Source organism: Accipiter gentilis, chromosome 14 (assembly GCF_929443795.1).
Source record: "Accipiter gentilis chromosome 14, bAccGen1.1, whole genome shotgun sequence".
NCBI classification, from domain to species: Eukaryota; Metazoa; Chordata; class Aves; order Accipitriformes; family Accipitridae; genus Astur; species Astur gentilis.
The window spans coordinates 13529444-13551334 of record NC_064893.1 but is presented as its reverse complement, the minus strand read 5'-3'; the positions used below and the strand labels follow the sequence as shown (position 1 = coordinate 13551334).

The following is a 21891-nucleotide window of genomic DNA, read 5'->3' as shown; positions in this document are numbered from 1 at the left end:
TGAAAGGCAAAATACAGCCTACAGGTTAAAGCATAAGACACAACATTAGGAGAAAAGTAGTCTAATTCTGATTCAGTAGTAGACTTGCTAAGTGACTTTGAAGAAATCATTTGAATTCTTTTATGCCTTACCTTCACAATAGGTAATATAGGACTAGTAAGCTATTACACAGCTGAGACAAATTCAACACTGTTTTTAATTTTTGCAGTTGTCTGTAGTGGAAAATATTGCTGTATGTTTTAATTTGATGAAAGCTATTGCTATGTCTTTTTTACATTGAACTAGTTGTAAGTTTTAAACTGCAGATCACTAAAATCTTGCAAGAGTATTTTCTAAGCTCAACCAGTAATTGGAGCAATAGTTTCCTTATTAAACCTTAAAAAGAGCAGTTAGACATTGCTAGGGATAGTATTACATTTTCTCCAACCATTGCTTTTTATCTTGTAGAATCTTAACATAGGGATAGAACAGAACATTTAATGAGCTTTTGGATTTAAAAGTCCCCAAGCATGTCCCCTTAACTTGGAAGAAAGAGAATATCCTTATTCTGAACACTTTTATTATTCATAGTAAAACTCCTGGGAATGTATCTTCAAGAGAAATGAGTTTGTCCTGCTACTACTTTGCATGGCCAGGTTTTGCAGCTATTCTGCTGCACCACTGATTGAGAACACCATTTTGAAATTAAAGGGAGTGAAGGAAGAATAGCACCTTTGCGTGTGCACCTCTGCTGCTCTGCCAGATTTCTGGTAGCAGATAGATAAACTGGTTACTATTAAGAATATAGCCAACAGTGTATAATGAAGAGGATCATGATAATCTCATAGCAAATCTCTGCCAAGACTTTCTTCTTTTCACATGCCTTATTCTCTTCATTTATAAAAAGACTGAGTCAGTGCTTTTCATTTATAAAAAGACTGTAGTGTACAAAAAGCACACGCAGAGCAGGTACTCTTATCTCTTTGGAAGACTACTGCTTGATAACGAGACAGAAACATTTCAGGAGTACCAGAATGCATTCAGCCTTGCAGGCTGCCCTGCTTCAGGTTTACTACATGTATTTTACCACTGCATCATAAGGAAAGTTCCTGCAAGGGCTCTCAGATCAATATATTCACCTCTCAGGTGTTATCTGAGCAACTGAGCAAATGCTGCTGAGAGGCCGAGTGTCTTTCGTACCACAGGAAAGAAACACCTGTATCTGTATATCCACATATGTGACTATAAACTCATACTCCTGCGTCCGCTTTTTCACTTTCAGTCCAATTAGTCTTCTTTCTTCCTTGCACCTGTAACCGCTTACAAGCAGATATATTTTGCAATACATGTATTGAACAGAACAAGAACATATAAAACCCCCAAACACATCATCATCAATAAACTTTATAGACGAGATGATAGCAATCGGTCCAGTCACACTTGTGAGCTGTTTGTGGTCTGTGGGCAACGGGCGACATTTCAGGAAGCAGACAGAGCTGGGTTGCAGTTGCAGTTCCTCCGCAGAACTTCTTTGCAAAGTCAGGGAGTTGTACAGAGCGAAGCGAGTCTCCTGCTGTGCTGCCGGAGAGTCCATGGGTAAGTGCTGCAAAGGTACTCAGCAGGAGCACTGGAGGCAGACATGTAGAAGGGAGTATTTTATCCCTCACCTGCAGATCTGGATGGAGCTTAATGGTTCCTGGCTGGAGGTGAGCTGAAAGCAAAGCTGGGAGGAAGCGTTGTAGGATGGAAGTTAAAAGTGCTTCGGAATTTTAGCCCACTGCAGCAGTTGCGAATGTCAGATTTTGTGAAATCTGTGGAAGCAAAGTAGAAAGTATTTAAAAGTGTATTTGGGGAGTCAGCGTCGAAGGAAGGGCACCTGGGCTCCTTTTACAATAGCACCCATATTTTCATAATCCTTTCCGAAAATTAATATATAAAAAGAAAATGTAAACCAGAAAGACAGGAGTGGTGTTACTGGTTTTGACAATTGATCTTTAAACAAGGAATAAGAAGGGAATTTCCATAGTGCTTCTACTAGCTTTCTCATAGGCTTTGATACTCTTTCATGAAGAGCCAATTTTTCAAAATCACCTCCAGTGCTGAGGATCACAAGTACCCCTGATACTCACAGGGTCACCAGCTCTGCCTTCACTTCAGTCCTTTTGTACACCTTCCTTGATGCTCTCAGACACTTGCAGAGCTCTGCAAGGAGAGCTGGTGAGTGGTTTACTGTCCACTTCTTGAGGGGCTTTGGATGGCTGGCTTAGCCACTGGTTGTCTGCTCCGATACTGATTTTTACATCCCTGTTCTCCTGTTGCTCAGCGAGTACAGGAGGCCATTAGGAAGGCAACAAAGGAATCCTGGGTGACAGTTTTTTTCATTTTATTGATGTTGCAGCGCTTTCCTTTGTTAGCCAGGAAATGCAGCTGAGTGTCTTTCTCAGTTATCAGGGAAAAGAAAAGCATGCACTGAGTAATACAGATAAATCAGACAAGATCGAGCTGTGGCTGCAGGACAGAGAAAAGTGATCAGAAGGTACACCAGCAAAAATGACCCTTGTCACCAAATGCAGACTGGAGTATGTGTATATTATTCAGGTAACTACGCAGTGGTGTTCTGTTTGGACTCCGTAACTTTGCTGGGTGATCATGTATCAGGTGCATTGTTTTTATCTCTGTAGCAGCAGCGGCAGCTTTTTTCTCCCCCCTGTCGTGAACCCACAGCTCCACGCCCCTCCTGCTGAGAAGACAAAGTGGCAGAATTGGTTTTTCACCTTCCATTTTGAACTGTACCATTGCAGTTCTCATCTTTGTGACAGCATTATCAGTTGAAGCACATAAACAACTTGCAGCAGGGAAAACTAGGCTGCAGGTTCGAAGGGCACCAGATACTCCACAATACCTGTCCATACACTTGCTGCTGTCCAGGAGCATCTCACTACATGAGAGCTTAAATCTCCCCAGTGTTCTTAGCATCCATGGAAAGTCATCGCTCCTTTGAGCATGCTGTTTATGTTTGGCCTCCCAAAAAAGGGTATCTGCTGCTTGTCAGCTGGTGAACCAAACACAGACTCCTCTTTCCAAGAGAACTGCTGCAAAAATCACACATTATTCAAAAGCAATGCTGAGGGCAGTAGGCTATTTTGCCTTGCTTTGTTGCATGACTATGTGCTATGGGGTTGTGCTTCATTTTGGTATGTAAAGGAACGAGCTGTTCAAGTACATTGCCAGAAGCAACTGGAGTCTGAGGAGATTCTGCTTGCCATTTTATAAGTGAAAAAGCTAGCAAAACGAATAACTGGATAAAATAGTTGGAGTCCCGTTACCGTTATATATAGACTCATATAATGGTGACATTGTCATGACATCCAGCCGATCTTCACAAAGTATCTGAATACATTTCAGAGCTAGATGGAATAAAGTGACTATATGAACGAGCTGCCCCAGATTGTTTCTTACCACATCTTCTCCTTACTCAAGTGCAGAAACTTCTGAAGCACAATATTTTATTTTGATAAGTTGTTGTGTTTTTTAAAAATAAATGTGCTGTTATGAATTTCCGTAAGAGGTAACAGAAGCAATAGCTTTGGTAGAGAGATTGCACCAAATCTGCAGCTTTGTGGTGGTTCTTAGTTCATAGTTCTTAGCTCCAGAGCCATCCCAGAAAGGGACCACATCAATCACTTTGTTCTTATCTTAAAGAGTCTCTGGGAAATGAAGCTGCTCCTCATGATCTTCATTCTGAATCTAGGAGTAGCTGCTTTGAAAAACAAGGCTAGGTCTGTAGAGGACCTTGACGAGAAGAAACAGGGTCCTGATCTTGTATAGGAAGTTGGGGGTTGAGGTAGAAGACCGTTTTACCTCTGCTGTAGCATGGACTGCTATACATGCACGCTGCAGCCATCCATATCAGCTGAACCTCCCTAAACTTCATGTCCCGGAATTATGTGCAGCTGCTGTTCATCCTCAGTGTGACACAGGTATCACAAGCAGAGATCAGACCATCATTGGGTCTGCCTTCCAGGCAGCCACAGCTGATGGGAGGTTTTAAATCTTTATTTACATCACAAGGTCACAAATATATTGGTGTGGATAAGCAGGGGTGGCTTTATATGGGCCTGCCTAGTTTGATCTCTCCCAGGCTTGTATCTCAGAAGCTGAGGCACCAGGCAGCCCTCAGCTTGGTGGTGGGAATGCTTGCCTTCCTGCTGCATCCTGGCACAAGCAAATGATGGCAGGTGTGTTGTTTCTGCTGCAGGAGATGGTATGAGGCCTCCCAGCTTGAGCTGTACATTTCTTAGAGCTTGCCTCTTTTCATTCACTGACCTCATACAGGGAAGGATAAACAGCTGAAGCAGGTTTTGGAAGAAAAGTATTGTCCAGGTATTTGGCTTCACAATAGGGGTTATTTTGAGCATATAAGAAGGTGTTAGCGGTATAGTTGGCATTGTTTGAAGGAAATTTTGAGACCGATAGCTGTCAAACGATGAAGAGGTTGATATAAAGGTGGGTTATTTAGGAGAAAAGTACTTGCCGTCCTACAAAGACCATTGCAATGACTTTATTTGCCATTCTGTGATGCTTTCCATGATGAAACATTTTGCTCAGTGGATGAGGAGATAGCCATGGGCATCATCTACACGCATTTTAGCAAGGCATTTGACGTGGTCATCTTAATAACCTGTTAACAAGCTGGCAAGATATGAACTGATCAGAGGGGCCACAAGATGAGTGGAAAGCTGGGTAAAATGCTGAGATGAAAGGGTGGTGGCTAAGGGCTCAAAGTTGAACCAGCAGCTAGTCACAGGTGGAGTTCCTTGGGGGTCCATACCGGGCCTGATACTATTCAACAGCTTTATAAAGATTTGGGAGGATGGGCTTGAATGCACCCTCAGCAAGTTTGAAGATGACAACAAACTGGGAGGAGAGAGATGCTAAAAGGAAGAGCCACCAGAGAGACTGCGCCAGACTGGAAGACTGGGCCAACAAGAACTGCATGAGGTTTAACAAAGATAATTGTTAAATCCTGCACCTGGGACAGAGTAATCCCATGCAGCAGTGTGTGTGGGGGGGTACCTGGGAGGTCTGACTGCCTGGGGTGCAACCTTAACGTGTGCCCTTATAGCAATGAAAGGAAACCATGTCATGGTCTGCATCAACAAGAGTACAGCCAGCAGGTCAAGGATGTGATTATTCCACTCCACTTAGCTCCCGTTAGGCCACACCTGGGGTGTTCTGTCCAGGCTTGGTCTTCCTGGTCCAAGACAGACACTGAAAAATTCAGAGTGGCAGAATCTCCCTCGCTAGAAATATTCAAGGCTTGGTTTGATGGGACCCTGGACAACCCAGTCTAAGGCCCTGCTTTCAACAGGAGGTTTGACGATAAAATCTCCAGAGGTCCCTGCCGACCTGGATGTTTTTATGGTTCAGCAGCCACAGTAGACATAAACTGGGATGTGGACATGGCTTTCTGCAGTGTCATGCAGAGGTACTGAATCTAGCTCTGGAGGAGCTAACTGAAGCGCTGAAAATACTATAGCCTCTAAGCCTGGAAAACTAGGATAAATTTGACTAGAGGCAGTGTCACACCAACAGAGATTTATCACCAACTACCTATTTAAAGCTAGCTTAGATATTTCTGCATAGCATTGCATTCTGAATTGCATGCATACCTCAGACTCACATGGTAACATGCATATCTTCTTTTGCCAATGCCATACAGAAAGACTGCATGAATTCTACCCTTTTACCCCTAAAACAACATGTGCAATACTGCTTCTGAATCTGAAACAAAAAGGTTCAGGGAAAAAATACTTCAAAAAGAGCATAACAAAATATAATGCTGGAGCCTCTCACCAGATTAATTGACTTCTTCCTAACCTAGAAGAGGTCTCTAGTGCACAGCTGAAATTAGGTTCATGTGAGGATAATCTTAGGTGTGGGAGTGGAATGAGCTCAGATGCCCAGTAACTTTTCTAGGGGAAACTGCATCTCAAAATTAAGTGGAGATAGCTTTTGATACAGAAGTCATTATTTTATTGTCAGCTCACTGAACAGAACAGAATCTTTCTTCTTAAGTGAAATTAAGGGGAAAAGCGTTTTAGCCAAAGAAAGAGGCATAAGGAAAATCTGGAGTGGATACTCAATAGGCATTGCTTTATCTACACTTTTCATTGTGCTAATGGTACTTAGCAGTGAATGGTGAGATCTCTCACCGTGAGGGCTGTAGAAACCCTTGAATGACTTTCAGTGATGATCCTGATTTGGTGGCGCAGAGAGAAAAGAAAGCTAGCAATGGGAGTCTCTCTTCAGTGAGTTGATGCTTCTCGTTTCCACTTCAGTAGCACAAGTGAACGCATTAACTGTGTGCTTTATTTTCTTAATCTCCCCAAATTCTCAACATCACTGATACCAACAGGAAAGCTATTTTGGGGGACATCTCTTCATTAGTGCTGAATGTGCTAACTTGAGAACCAGAAGCAATGGGGCTAAAAAGACATATTACTATGGCCAGTCTAACAAATCCCATCGAGAAGATAAAGCTCATGTCACTGCCCTGCTGTGGCTATTTTGCTTTGGGATCAGAGCTCATATCTGCAAAGGGTATCTCCTACGCCACATACTGTTGTACCAAACTGTGTTGGTGTTCTTTTGGGCTTCTCTCCACTATGCTCCACTGACTCCAGGTGGATTTTACTGTTTTGGGGGTTTTTTTCTGTACATCTATCGTGTAGGGCTCAGAATATCATATGGGAATGTTCTGTTGGTCTGTCTTCAGCTAAGAAGAGCTCATAAGGGCTATAGTGAATAATGATGTAAAATATTTGGTGCTTATGCTTTCCAGTGTCTGGAAAGATGTATAGAACATCAAATAACCTGGATGAAATGAAAAGAAGGAATTTAGGAAGGGAAGCTAATTGATAGTTTATTGTTTTCAATTCTATTTTTTTATAGAGAGGTCTAAAGGCCAACCAAGAATAGAGGCCCAGTGGCGTGGTGTCCTGCGCAACACCTTAGCACAGGGCACTCCAAAACCAAATAAGCAGATTTGGACTGGCAAAACAGTATTATGGCCACAAGCAGCATGGCCCAAGATTTTCTGGGGAGTCCTGTGTCAACAAAATGGGGAGAGAGGCTAAGAGAAAGCAAGTTAGGGGGACAGGGTGGGGAACAAAGGGCAGGTGTGGGTACTCTTCCCACAGCCCAGAACAGCAGCCCTTACCATAGGTGTTTCTACAGCTGCTCCTGGCTGGACTCTCTAGCTGCATGCTTAACATTTCAGCTGAACTTCAAATAGGCAAAAGTCTTCAAAAATGCATCAGTAATGAACTTATTCCTAACACAATTAGCTTCACACTTTGGCAAATGCACTGCAGACCTTAATTCAACACAAATGCTTATCATTAGCTCAGAACAGAAACCTCCAGATTTAACAGCAAAATGAACCATTTCAGCCCAATTTGATGTAACAGAGCACTTGCATGCATACAGTGCCTCATTCCATTATGAAGCCTTCAGCTGTGCTGATCAGGAAAGGCTCTTGCAAATCAGTGTACTTTATGAATGGAGTGGGGAACAATTCACTTACAGTAAATTCCTCATTTCTGAAAGAGTTAGGAGGAACCCTGAATTCCTGTCTAACCCAATTGTAGTAGCGAAGTCATGTATTTCACTGTGCTTATGCTGAGGTAGAAAAGCATCTTCATTATCAATCTAGCAGTACTGGTACTAAGCTTTGCTTTCTTCACTGCTCCTAGACAGACACTTTTAGACTAATGCAGGGAGGCTTGTTCCTCTGCCAACACAGACAACACATTTTAGCTTACTAAATTTCATAAATATCTGCATGTATATATTCAGCATGAAAGTGTTCATTAGTAAAATGATTTTTTCCAACCATCTGATGATAGAGTTTGTAATACCTCTGCAGTCAGAAATCAAATTAAATAAACAATCGGAGAATAAAACAGTATTAGCAATTGCAGTAAGCACTTTGAGGGTGAGTAGCAAGAGACTTGTGCTGTAATCTTTAAAAAAAAAACATTCTTCCCTTACAACATGCTGCCTGCCTCAGCAGGCAATTAGTGAGAGGCTAGTATGGAGTTCAAACAAATTTTAGGATGAGCACTGTCTTTTCAGGTGGAGGGAGGGGCTTTTTCTTCTTGGAAAGGCATATATGCATATAGGATCAGCATGGTACCACATATATTATTTCATTCTCTGCAGCCTAATGTCATCCTTATGGCAGGAGTAATGCATCTTCTTGTCAGTCAGCTCCCCCCTCCATTTTTTTATCCTGGTGAGAACAAGCTCTGATAATGAGTGAATTGCTGTGCTGGATCCCTGATGAAAGGCATACGTCCTGAAAAGCCTAGTGGCATGTAATAGATGTGAACTAGTAAAATCCTGCAGAACAAGATATTATTAAAGTTGGTGATAGACTGCTGGAAATGTCGAATTGTTAAAAAGAAGTAAGACATCTTCTCAGAAAGGTCCATTTAGACTGGAGTCTGCAGAGATATCTTTTGTAAGTGGTTCTGATTGCTTCTCCCATTCTCAGTGACAAAAACTGAGGCCAAAGCTGAGCCCGAGTAGAAAACAGAAGCAGGTATGGGGAAAGTTGGGCAAATTATTAGTGTTTGAACAGTTGTTTTTGAGATTTGGGATCCCTCCCACACACACTGTTAAAGAAATACAGCAGATTTTGATGTGGATTTAGGTTTTGTGTTTTTTGCAGTACTTCTCTTTTGAAAGATCAGCATTACGGTAAGAGCTGAATAGAACTTTGGGGTGGTTTTATTGATATGCTATACCTGAACATGGAAAGAGGTGCAATTTTGGTGCTTCCAAAGGATGGAAAGATAGTGAGATAAACTGAAGGGGAAACAGACTTTCTCCACACTGCTCTGCCTCAGGTACTTTTAAGCAAATTTTTTTTGAGTAATAATGCGTATGGATAGTAAGTTGCAAAGTGGGTATTTTTCCCCCCCTAAATTAGAAAAAGGAACTAGGAGGAGGGCACCAGATGTATTTCCACTTTTCAGAGGAGCTTGAATTTATACCTTTGCTGTGCAAAGATGTGTGAAACGCAGAATTGCAAATCACATTTTCCTCCCTATACTTTTCAAAAATGTTCTTGCAGATGTGTCACAGACAGTATTTCTCACTCATAAGATGCCTTGCACCGCCTGGGTGACAGCCACAAATCGCAACTGCTTCAGAACCCAGATAGAGACATTTCAAGAAATCTATTATCTACAAAATGGTTTTGGCTGTTATTGATGCTGAACATTTTTCCTTTTGTAGGTAATTAATATCTTTCAATTCAGGTGCTTGAAATAGTAAGGCATTAGAAATGTGGGTAAAAAAATACAGTTTCGTTGGTAGCAGCTAAAAGTTACTCTAACTACATACTGCCTTGCAGCTATTCATATTAGCAGCTGATCTTTTACATAATGATAAATTGCAATTAACCTGTCACAATTACCGCTTAATAACTGATCCAGGCAGTCTTGCATACTAGCACCAAGCCCACAGCTGGCACTGGGATGGACTCTGAGCAGATCTGGGCTTTGCATAAGGAGCACAAGATGTAGCGGACGATGCTCTCCCCGTATCTCATCCTTTTACCTAGGAAGCAGATGCTGCCCTTGCTTGAGGACACTGTTCTGACCCATCCCAAGAAAAGACTTGAGGAACAGGTGACCAACACTTGGTGTTGCTCAACCCACAGGTACATCTACTTAAAACCTCTCTTTCACAGTCAAACATACATGGCAATATGGGATTTTCACCAGTTCAGAAAAGGATAGATTGTATCAGATCAGTTGTCAAGAAACCAAACCTTGTTTAACCTGAGCAGCCCCCTGATATCTCTGCTGCAGGATTTTGGAAGGTGGTTTCAGAGGAACCTGTCTTCATGCCATAGTTGCGATTGGCTGCTTTATGTTCAGGCACAAGTCAAAGGGAAAGTTGAAAAAGCATGGCCTTCATCTGCTGTCCCACCACACTCAATCAGAGGTGTCATTGGTGAAACTGGAACTGGACGGTGCTAAAATTATACACTGGTGAGGAGAGGCTCATAGCTTACTGCAAGACTAATAGATGTCTATGGGACAATGCCCTGGCCGGTATGAACAGGCTTATATTTATTAATACAAATGAAGTTTATGTGATGGGTCTGAATATATACAAGGAACAAAGAAGGCTAGAAACCAGCATTGAAGTAGTTTTTCAATAATTCAAGTCCTGGTTCTTTCATGAATGCAAGGGGGACCAGGGTCTAGCTCTTCCAGTGTAAAAGAAAATTATATAATTAAGGAATACTTTGCTACTTCTAATAGAGTTTTCTGGCTGGCAGAAGTCTGATCAACTGCCCAGCAAAGCTGATTTATTCAGGTAACTGTCCCTTGTACTTTGGGGAATATTTCAAAATTCACCCTTCGCAATGGCAGGTTTAGGGACCCCTCTGGGGGCCTGGTTCTCTGCTATCAACATGAGCTTAGTGTTTTCAGGAGTGTCACTCCAGCTTTACCCTCAAAGAACTAAAAGAGTCAGGTTACCCACAGTGAATTTAAAGTGTTCAGGTGGATCTTGTTTTTTGCTTTCTGCCATCTAGTAAAGAGTAGTAGTTTTCCAGAAGACCCAACCACCACACCTGCATACCTTCTACTGCCCTGTATGGTCCACTTCTGAATTAGCACTCCAAATCCTTGAGTCCTGGCACAATAAATGTAGAAAACCAAGACACCTGGGTTGCCACGGTTATTCTGTGTACATCTCCAAGTTCGGAACTGCTGAAAAAAACACTAACAGCATGTATTATCCCTGAGCATAAAGGACATGGTTCTCTTTTCTCAAGGACTTTTCATGCAATCCAGAGTAAAGGAGCCTTGATGCTTCTCAGATCTCAGGACAAGCAGTCCTTGAAATCTGGGCCAGAATCTCAACTATTATTAAACAACCTTGGCCTATGAAACTGCTGCTATAATGCAAATTCGAACTAGGTGACGGTCTGATCCAGGTGATACAATGGTACTGTGCCCACCCACTATTATACTTCTAGATGTCAGGGTATTGCCAAGACCATTAGCAATTACTCAAAACTTACAAAATACATGCATTTCTAGCACCTGTGTTTAAATTCAGCTGGTGTGTGAAGTTCTAAAATAATAATATTCTGTCACCAGCTCAGTACAGTACTGGTGAAAATCTAAACATACCAGTCTGGAATCTATTCTTTGAATCGCAGTGAGAGAAACATACTCCAGAGATTATACATGTTGTTGCTAAATCTTGGGCAAAATTGCATCAATTTAGCAGGGGAAATGAATTGCAATCACATGTATTAAGCTTTCTACACCTATCTAGACCTTGACACTAACTACAGCTTAGGGACAAACAAATATAATGAGGATGTCTGTCCCAGACCATGCTCTGGTATTTGCTTTAATCCTGTGTCAGTGCAAGGACTGAAGATTTTCAGTATGCACACATATGGAAATAAGTCAACCTGGAAAGCCCCATTTGTGGTGACTGCTTGGGAAAACATCGTTATTTATCAACAACATTATATAACTTACATGTTACATAATTATTATATGCATCAGCAATAGATACCAACAATATTATACACATTAACATATGTATTAACTTATTTTATATATATATATATCAACAATATTATATAACTTTAAACCCCCCCCATTCAGATGATACCTGCAGGTCTTTAAGGTATCTTGGCTTTCTTCCCACTATTAATTGGGTTGTATTTATTCTAGAACAAGACCTACAGGAAGCCAAGACAACATGACTAAACTGAGAAGGAACAGGACTTGATTTAAGGATAGCTTAACTTTATATCTGGCTTTGGCACAGTGGTTTCAGCTTTTTAGCTGGGGAGAATAATATGTATGTCTTTTAACAGAGCTTTGAGATCAGCTGCAGAAAGGTACTAGTTAAGAGCTAAGCATTATTCTTATGATCACTTTTTAATATTATCTGAATGGCTCTTTAGCTGTTAGACACTGTTGCAGAAAGATCACCCCCATCACATATCAGCCTGTTGTGAAGTACCACAGAACAGTGTGTCCCTTGCGCTTTTTTTAACCAAATGTGAAGCAACAGGATGTAGTCAGTTAAAAAGTTCTTATGTAAGATTATATGTGAATGTTGAATGTTAATACCATTGCTTTCAAAACTATTATACTCAAATACAACTGCGTGTTCCGACAGAAATGAGTTAAACCTGCAGGAGGGCAAAATTGACCTTGCACAGGCTCCTCGCAGAGACTCAGTCCTGCAGCAAGACACCTTTTACCACACAGTAACCATTGCCACTGACGAGCCTTTGATACTGACATGGCTTATGTTTTGTTTAATAAAAATCTCCTAGTTTCACTTTGCTAGCACCGTACAGGTGTAGCAATGGCACCAAGTCCCAAGATCCAGATGCTGAGCTACAGCCTTGGCAGAAAGGAGGGCTGAGACATAGTGCTGGTCTTTAGGGTGACCTTCATTTCATCCCTTACACTTTGATGTCTATACTTTAACCATATCCAAACCCACACTTAGTTACAATATAGATCATATTTTGCTTCTGTCCTACTCTGTTTTATCAAAACACACTTTGAAATGATCCCCTCCACTCTGGGGAACAGCCTTCTCAAATGCGTGTCTTTGCGATCTGTGGGGCTTACATCTGTGTATAGACTTCATCGTTTTAGGCAGCAGAAGAATGTAACTGTTCAGAAATGGGAGGCTTTGAAGACCTCCTATGGCTAAGAAATAGCTGCAAATTAGGGGATCCTGAGATGCAACTAAAAGTCTTCCCGAGGTTGTGTGCTTATGGGCAGCCCTGCCCTCACATAGCTGAGGCTCATGGTTGTTGCTTCATCATAGGCTCAAAGAAGGAAGTAAGGCAACGACCCTTTAAAATATCAGGTATTTTGGGGGTTGTTCTTAGAGCTTACATAAAATGAAGAGCCAAGTAAACAACACTTGAAGACTGGAGAGAAACTCTAATCTGTAAGTATACACAGAATGAACATAAACCTTGGTTTGCAATGCTTTTAAAACAATGTTTGCAACTTTAGGGGAAAAAAAAAAAAAAAAATACCCAATTGTCTAGTTGTTTTATTTTGAACACACTTTAAAGCTTTTCTGCACAACTGTTTTTGCCATTGTTATCTGTAATTTCCTAGTACAGGAAAACATTGCTTCATCCTTGTTCATATTGCTTGCTCTCCTGTAATTCTACACTGCCTCCTAAAATTGGGAGAAGATTAATTCTGTTTTCATCCATCTTTCTGTGTGGGTTTGATATCATCCAATCTCTGTAAAGACCAGAAGGGTAAGTTTGTTCTCTTTGATAAGATACAGCTAGGACAGTAAATAATTATTTTTAGGAAGGTTCCATGGTTACCTCTTTTGTGTAAAAACAATGAAAATCTCAAACAAAACAGGACTAATTCAGCATGGTTTCCCATCCAATTTGTTCTTCAATAGACTGGATTTAAACTAAAAAGTGTCAGTATAATGGTAACACAGCCTGCAAGACATGACTCAACAAGCTACTGAATGAGTTAGAGGAATCACTAAAAGTTGTTTGGAAAAAGTCAATATCTAAATGTAAACACACACTTGATATTTCATATTTTTAATTTGTAATGTTTTCCTTTAAGCAGATATTTATACCTCAAACTTCAGGTTTGTATGGTTATTTTTGAAATGAAGAGAATTCTGCAATTATTCTAGTGGCATAGCCTACATTACCATAACACAGCATGGTATTAGAGCAAATTGAAAAGCAATTACAATGCCCTGAACAGAAAGCATCTCTGAAACTAAATGAGGATGTTTGTGAAACAAAGACACATTTTAAACAGACTTTTGTTAAAAAATATTTGTATTTTGCGCTGCCTCCAACCTAGTCTAGTTCAATGCAGAAATGTCAGTTCTGACAAGCACTCTTTTTTCCGTTTTATTAAATCTGTCAAAAATAGAAATCTTTCATTTGAATTGAACCTTTTTCCCCTCCAAATTCAAATGAAATTTCTCAGTTGGGTGCATGCAGGCTGCAAATGCTTCTTCTGCAGAACTCAACTGTTGGAACACATGAAAATCTGTGTGAAGCCTGCCAGTCCTTCAGCAGACATATACGGGGTGATAAATTTTGCAAACACTTGTTATACAGAGAGTAGAGTTCACTGTTTGGCAGAGATTGTAAGACCATCACCGTTTTTGACAAATGAGGTTTTTTTATTAAGTTGATATAACCTTGATGTAACATAATGGTGACTGATGAACCTGGTTGGGAAAATAGTAAGGAATGAAGGGAACAAGCCAGTGACAGGCTGATCTGGATTGCTAAGTCAGGTGCGAACTAGCAACATGCATTTTACCACTGCCAAATGCAAAGTTGTTCATCTAAAAACCACATAGGAGCACAACACTGATGGAGGCAGTTCAGTGAGGAGCCACAAGACAGAATAAGTATCTTCTGTCTCTTATCTCTACTTATCTCCAGGTATCTATAGGGCAAGCCAAAATTTGACGAAGGGTTTTTAAATCTGAAGCCAAAACCAGAAGCACATACTATGCCTGGAAGCGTAGGGTGTACACATTCTGTCTAGAAATACAGTTCACCCTTTTTTTTTTAAAAGAAAAACCCAGTAGGATAATTAACAGTAAGATAAAAGAGAAACAAGTTCCTGGAGGCTGGAATTAATATTCTTTTACTGGGAAAATTTTGACAGAGACAGAATCGGTTTTGTAAATTACATGCTCTGGCCTGAAGAGAGCAGTCCAGGGAAGTCCCGCAGACTGTGCTGCACAAAAAGTCTCAGGAAATGAATGTGATGGCCTTAGCCACACTGATAACTGATGAATCTTGAATGCACAAGAATCTTTTTGCTGGTCACATTTCTGAAAGGACCCAGCATCTGGCCTCTTGGCAATCTACCTCCTTTGTCAAACTAAAACACAGCTATTTTGGCAACTGTCCCCAAGCCCTTGGCACCATAACATGTCTCTTTAACTGCTACAGCATTCAAATGAAGTGGTTGCCCAACGTTGCCTCATGGCTGTTCAAAGCACATGTCTGGCAGAAGTTTAGCCAGGTGGTGAGAGGCTTAACACAGAGGAAGACCAAACCTTGCTCCAAAACATGAGCAGTATCACTGAACTGGCAGTAGCTAGAAGGGGTAGGAAGGCATGGAAACAAGAACACCTCCTTGAGGAGAAAATCTCTGCCTTTGGATTACACAATAAGGTAGGTTCTTTCCATGCTCCTCCCATTCTTACAGATGCCAAGAGCTAACATTAGTGTGCATGAAGGGAAGCCATCTGCGTGAGGCAAAGCTGCAAATTACCATCCTGAAGGAGTTCCTTGGTGCTTCAGACACTGATTGGGGCCAGGGGGTGCGTGGGGAGGAGGCAAGAAGGGATGAGACTGAACTGTAACTCCGTGACCAGGGCACAGCCACTCTGTAAAATGCAATGTAACGATAAGATAGATAAAGAAGCTAGTTTTAAGCAAGCTGGATTCAGTACTGAAGCAATGATGTTACAGCTGGCAAGAGCTTACACCAGCTGACATTGGCAAAGGCCTAGGCAGCATGGGGGAAGACCATTTCTTAGATAGCTTGATACCACTCTCAGTGGTCTCTTCTGTTCCTCCTCTGCCGTGAAGTATTTTCCAGCTGTTGGAGACTTCTATAGCTTGTTTCCATTGAGGTTCAGTATGTAGCCTTATGCCATATAATTAATTAGTCTCTTGTAAGACCTGCATTCATTCTCATTCCATGTGCCTCCTGTTAAATTCTGGCCAAAGGACTTGTTAGTTGTATTTCAGGTCAGTAGGTTATTGCTACGTGAATGTCAGTACAATAGGAAAACTCACTTCACTGGAAAGCAGCATTTCCTCTGCGAAACATACCCTGTGTCATGCTATACTCTGTATTCATGACGCAATGATATTTCAGTGGGATGCCTCTACTACTGGGGAGCTGATAATCTCATATCACAGCTGCCAGTAGCTTTTTTTTTTGAAGATTAATGAAAATTAGATTTCTTGCAGAATTTTAATGAAGGGATTTAGCGATGACCACAAAGTTCTGGAGAAACCTGCATTTCAGTGTCTCGGTTGCTTATTTGCAGACAGAAATAGGTCTCTTGCTGTCCCCTTAATAAGAATGTCTGAGGAAAATGTCGGTTATCTGACTTCTGCTTATCTGTTCCTTACTGCCTTCAGTTCAGGTTTCACTGCTGGGCTCTGAAGGGTGACCGCGAGGCGTCCTTCCTCTCCAAGCGCAGCCTTGCTGCTGGGGCTGCTGACACCAACCTGCATTTCCAGCATGTTGCCTGTAGGGCTGTGGCACTTTTTAAACTTTAAATATGCATTTTAAATTAAAACAGTGCAATAGTGCCACTTTTTAGAGACATCTTTTCAAATTAAAGCTTAACAACTTGGAGAAACTGATGAACAGCTATTGCTAATACCTTCTGGCTTGCACGATTGTGAGGCTGAAATGCAACGTCTCAGAAATGAGAACTGAACTGGAAGGAACTTGCATGGTTTCTGATGCAAGAGCTGTAGTGTGCCAATCAGCAGCACCTTTGAGAAAAAGCTCTTTCATTGCAACCCATTTTACTTTTCATAATGCACTGGAATTAGTTGTCCACATAACTCTGAAAGGCAGTTTCAAACAGAAAAGTTCAGTAAGTGCCAAAAACCAACACATCCATTTGAGATACGGCAGTTATATTTATGCTGATTACAATAGAATGTCCGGAGTCTTAGATGCATTAGGATAGCTAGAGAATAACTGACTTTTCAATGTAGAGGGAGGTCTTGATTACTGTAGGGGTGAATGCTCAGAAATATTGGTAAAATATCTGAGATGAGTCACAGGTATTCATTCCCCACTGTGAGCAAAACTGGTTTATAAAACTGTTATAGTTATTTGCTCCTTTCCACAAAAGAGAGAACTGCTAAAGAATTTTTTCCCCTCCCAACTTCTGGCAGTGTGTGCTACCTAAAAATGAAAATAAGCTGAAACACCACTCATACAAAGAGAGAGAGAGAGAGAAACTATTTTGTGACGTTAACAACATTGCAGTATTAAAAGAAAAATTGCAAAAACTCACTCAGGAGAAAACCCCCTCTTGTGTAGTGGGTTTCATCGGTGAAATGAATGACATATCAGAGTCAGTTTTAAATTATAGTTCAGGTAGCAGTAGCAAGTATAACTGGGATAGTACAGAGCCCAACACTCTTCAATTTTCTCCACTTGTGGACATCTGCTTGATACGTTCATAGATGCAAACATGCTTGAGGATAACACCCTATCTGAACTCTTCCCCTTCCACACGATCTTGTAGTACTTAAAAATCCTACCAGAAGTTATATTTAGAATTATAAGGATCAAATTTAATCTCTCTTTGAAACAGTAATACATTAAAAATGTATAGCATACTTACTAAACTTGCCATTAATGTGCATCCAGCCTCAGCTTGGGCCAGGCAGGCTTATTTGCACTAACCCAGGATGTCCTTTCAGAATGCTTTCTAACAGCCCATTTTGTAACACCCGGTTGCCACATATTAGATGTGAAATGGCCCCGAGCACCAGGACAGCACTGCCCACGCTACTCTGTCTGGCAGGGTCTGAGCAGGATCTCCATGGAGCCTGGGTATCCATGGTGTTTAATCCCTTACTCAGATAAACCATACATGGAGAAGGAGTTGACTGTAATGTGTGCAAAACTCGGCTCTCAGTAACAAACAAAATTCGTAGCTTTGATAGAGCAACATATGGTTGTTATCTGGCTCTGGGAAGGGCAGATTTGTGTTGCAAATAAACAAACTGATGAATGAGTAGCAGAATTTGAACAATATCTCTGATCATCACTGCAAAAGCATGCAAATGCTCAGAAGAGGGGAGAACTAATAATAACACAGGGCTCAAAACCACCACAATCATGTCATTTCTCTAAAGATCTCTTCTTCCCACATATTACTAACTCATGCTTCTTTTTAAGGTTATGGCTAGCAACGTCTTAAGGACTAGAGCAGCTCCTGTGCCCAACCTTCTCAGCCATTTTTCTCTAGGCTGTAGGATGTTTGGAAAAAACTACTGGTTACAGCTTGTGCCAGCTGTGAGATTCCAGGATTATCCCTCGAGCAAGATACAGGTGGAAAGCCTTGCTGGCTTTTCAGGTGGGCCCTCTCATTCCTACCTTATCTTAGGCTTTATGTGTTCTTTCATTTGTAGAACATGTACAAGGAAGATTTGGGGAACATGACTGAAGAGAATAGGAACAGCAGTGACTCCTCCTCTGCCTTCATTCACACCAACACCATGAGTGCCATACTGATTACTTCCTACTCGGTTGCCTTTGCTGGAGGTGGGATTGGGTCCCTCACAATGTTGTCTGTGCTGGTCAAGATGAACACTCTGTCCGTGACCACTACAGCCATTGTTAACCTGGTCGTTGTGCACAGCCTCCTCCTCTTCACTGTGCCCTTCCGCCTGCACTACTACGTCAACAAGAAGTGGGTATTCAAGATGCCGTTTTGCAAAATGGTGAGTGCGATGGTGCACATCCACATGTACCTGACCTTCCTATTCTACGTGATCACGCTGGTGATCCGGTGGCTCATCTTCTTTCAATGGAAGGACAAGGTGGAGTTTTACAGGAAGCTGCACGCCATTGCAGCAAGCGCTGCTGTGTGGGTCCTTGTCATGGTCTTTCTGGTGCCAGCCTTGTGCCTGGAGTATGGACGCTCAGGCTCATACAATGATACAGTATGCTTTAAGTTCCACAAAGAACTACAGCAGGAGAGCGTGAAAGCCCTGAACTACACCATAATTGTAGGTGTCACCTGCATTACTTGTGTCCTCTTGGGCCTGCAGATTTTCATCCTGGTAAAAGTGGCGAGAAAACTTTCCACCTCCCTCTGGTCACACCAAGAGTTCTGGGCCCAGGTGAAAAACTTGATTTTCATCTGCGTCATCATAATTTGCTTCCTTCCCTATCATCTCTTTAGGGCCTACTACATACAGCACGTGAGTGATTTTGAGCAGTTAGAAAGCTACAATGAAGTTTTTTTGAGTCTGACTGCCCTCAGCTGTCTGGACCTGCTGTCGTTTGTGCTGAGTGGAAGCCGCCTCTTCAAGCAAAAAGTGGGTATGCTCCGCAGCAGGTTGCCTTGCTGCTAGCGGCAATCTCCTGCAGCATGCACGGACCTGGACCTGGCAGAGCGTAGTGCTGGACAGGCATGGCAAACACCCTCCTCAGCAAGTCAGGGTGGGCCCTGGAAACAGGGCAACACATTGGTGCAGGGCTCTTTACATCCGCTCCCCAAAATAATGAGGGGAACCACCTCCAGGGTCTCAGCTGGTAAACTGGAAGGTTACCTCTGGGATTTCTTCACGGTCCTACCTTGTGAGTTGCGGATGCACCTGGAGGAGAGGGAGGAAAGGGCATGAGGTCTTCTGTCTTACATCAAGGTTTGTGAAGTCAAAGGCACTAGGAGGAGGCTCAAGAGAACTTGCAAAGTATGTAGGAACACAAATAAAAAAGCAGGTTTTTTATGGAATAAGGCACAGATTTTTGAAACATAAAGATCTATGAAATTTTCCACATACACTTCTTATATATTCCCCATGACTTCTCATAAAATATCAGGGAAGTTATTGTTCCTCCTCAGTAGGTCTGCCCCTTCACTGTAAAGGCAAGCACAACTTTCTAAGTGAATCAAACAATTAAACAAACTCTTTAAAAACAAACCAGCAATAAACAGTAAATTCTTAAAATATCTTCTCAGAATCACCTTTTGGAGATAGTATCACTGCAGCAGAAAAGAGTTTTGGTTTCTTTCCCACACTACAAAAATGTCTCTAGCAACAAAAAAATACACATTGTTACAGAAATTACAAGTTCAAACAAAAGCCTGTATTTTTATTAACAGAATTGTTCAATTTAAAAAAAAAATAAATTAAGTGAGGATCATTTTATTTAGATCATTCAGACAGCAGTTGTCTTCTCTTAAAAAGTCAAATATTTTAGGTCACCAATGTAACAATGATTTTTTTTTTTAATCTTATGTTGATTTTGTGCAATTCTGAAGTTTATAATTAATTACTCACAATATCTTTAGCTTGAAATCAATTCTATAGATTTAGTACCCTGTACTGGTAGAAGAAATTAAAATGTTACTGCTTGGATTGGAGGGGTGGAAAAAGCTAATAAACCTGGTGTAGCTAAAGAGCTTATTACATCTCAGTGAAGCATTGTGAGTTGCTGTCTCTGAAGACAGAATTGAATTCCACTAGTTCAGAGGAAAAATTCAGCAAAATAAGTCTGTGAAAGACATTTAGGCTTTCGTAGCTCAGCTGCTTTACACCTCTCCCCAAAAAAGAGTATAAATCTCTGAGTGCTATAACCCGACAGCAATGGTTAATACAACTTTCTTCTTCTTGCCATCTGCGTAAGGTCACATTTTTTCATCTAGAGTCAGTAGGATAATGTTCTAATCATTTGACAAATTAGAGGTTATCAGCTGACTGATTTCCAGTGACAGTCTCTCCTCATGATGCTGTTGAAGTCCACCTTTTCATACTTCTGAATCTTTCCATTCCTTTCTACTTCACCTTCAACATCTCTTTCACATCAGACAGCAATCAAATAACAACTGGTTGACCTTGCTGCACCTGTACAAGCTTACTGCCATGCTCGTTGGTTTTGGTCCCACCAAGATGGTTACTTTATAGGATCCCATCTCTTCTATAGTCTTTCTTCCCTGTCTTCCTTCCTGCTTCCAGCTCCTCTATATCTCTCGGGAGGTCTGATCATGAGAGAGTATTTTCAGATCAGAGTCTGAGTAATGCTATATAACACCAAAAGTTGGAAATCACTGAAGTTCATAACAAGTGAGATGTGGGGGTGCTAACATAGCCCACCCTTGGCAAATAGCCTGGATCACAACATCTGTTAAGGTAGAAATGTGAGAACTTGCAGTATGTGTGGACCTCAGGAAAAAAATTATCTGAGAAGGCATTTGCCCCAAAAGGGTCACAGTAAAGAGGAAGATGACTACCAGCCAGGTTCAACTGTAGTCAGAGAACTATGGAGACGTCCATAACAAGGAAGGAGTCAACTTGAATGTGTAGTTCACTAATATTTAATTATGTGTTATTAAGAAAGCAATCAAATGCTCTGAACCAGATTTGTTTTAAAACTACACAAATAAATCAGTTTTTCCTTGTGGCAGGAGAGAAGATGGAAAATGGCACAACATTTTTGTTTCCTCCTATAGCAATATCGTTGGTAGAATAAAATGCCTTGCATGTGTTCTGTAGGCACTGCATACCTTTTTAACACTATATTGTAACCCTTCTGTCATGATAAAGTTAACAAATAAAATGACTATGTGCTGAAAATGTTAAGCAAGTCCCTCCTGCAAATATGCATATAAATGAAAAGCATTTTGTATCTGACTTTGGCAAGAATTTAAAAAAATAAAATATATGTTTACAGACAGTACCTCCTGGCCATACAGTTTAACCAATCTTGTTCCTGTATGTGTTATAATCACAAGTTGTTTAATTCTTGTAAAAGTGCACACATTCACAGTAGCCTACACCACATTATCACAAAAAATACTAGACAGTGGGGGTTTTTCCAAATAAAAATTGATGCTAATAATGTTAATGCTAACTCAGGATGATAATGATCAGAATTCAGGGGTTGTAATTCCATGCTTTAAGTTGGTCATATTATGCAGCACCAAGTCATGTTTTTTATGGGACTGTCTACGCAAACTTTACATCTGCCACTCGTCGTGCTTTGCGAGCATTAGTATCTGGCTGAGAAAGCCTGCCTCTGCCCTGAGAGAATGAAGTCTCGG

At 41.1% G+C, this 21891-nt stretch overlaps 1 protein-coding gene across 3 annotated transcripts; it reads left to right on the top strand.

Moving 5' to 3' along the window:
- The first annotated feature begins 1527 nt into the window (after nt 1–1527).
- On the top strand, nt 1528–21476 carry LOC126045438 (probable G-protein coupled receptor 141). 3 transcript variants are annotated; one of them, XM_049816589.1, is made up of 2 exons: nt 1528–1575; nt 18254–21476. In XM_049816589.1, the coding sequence occupies exon 2, from the start codon at nt 18257–18259 to the stop codon at nt 19199–19201; it is 945 nt and encodes a 314-aa protein (XP_049672546.1). In that variant the 5' UTR covers nt 1528–1575; nt 18254–18256; the 3' UTR covers nt 19202–21476. The 3 variants fall into 3 exon arrangements, with proteins under 3 accessions (XP_049672546.1, XP_049672548.1, XP_049672547.1); XM_049816591.1 differs by lacking the exon at nt 1528–1575 and adding an exon at nt 9656–9712; XM_049816590.1 differs by lacking the exon at nt 1528–1575 and adding an exon at nt 12955–13005.
- The last annotated feature ends 415 nt before the right edge of the window (nt 21477–21891 follow it).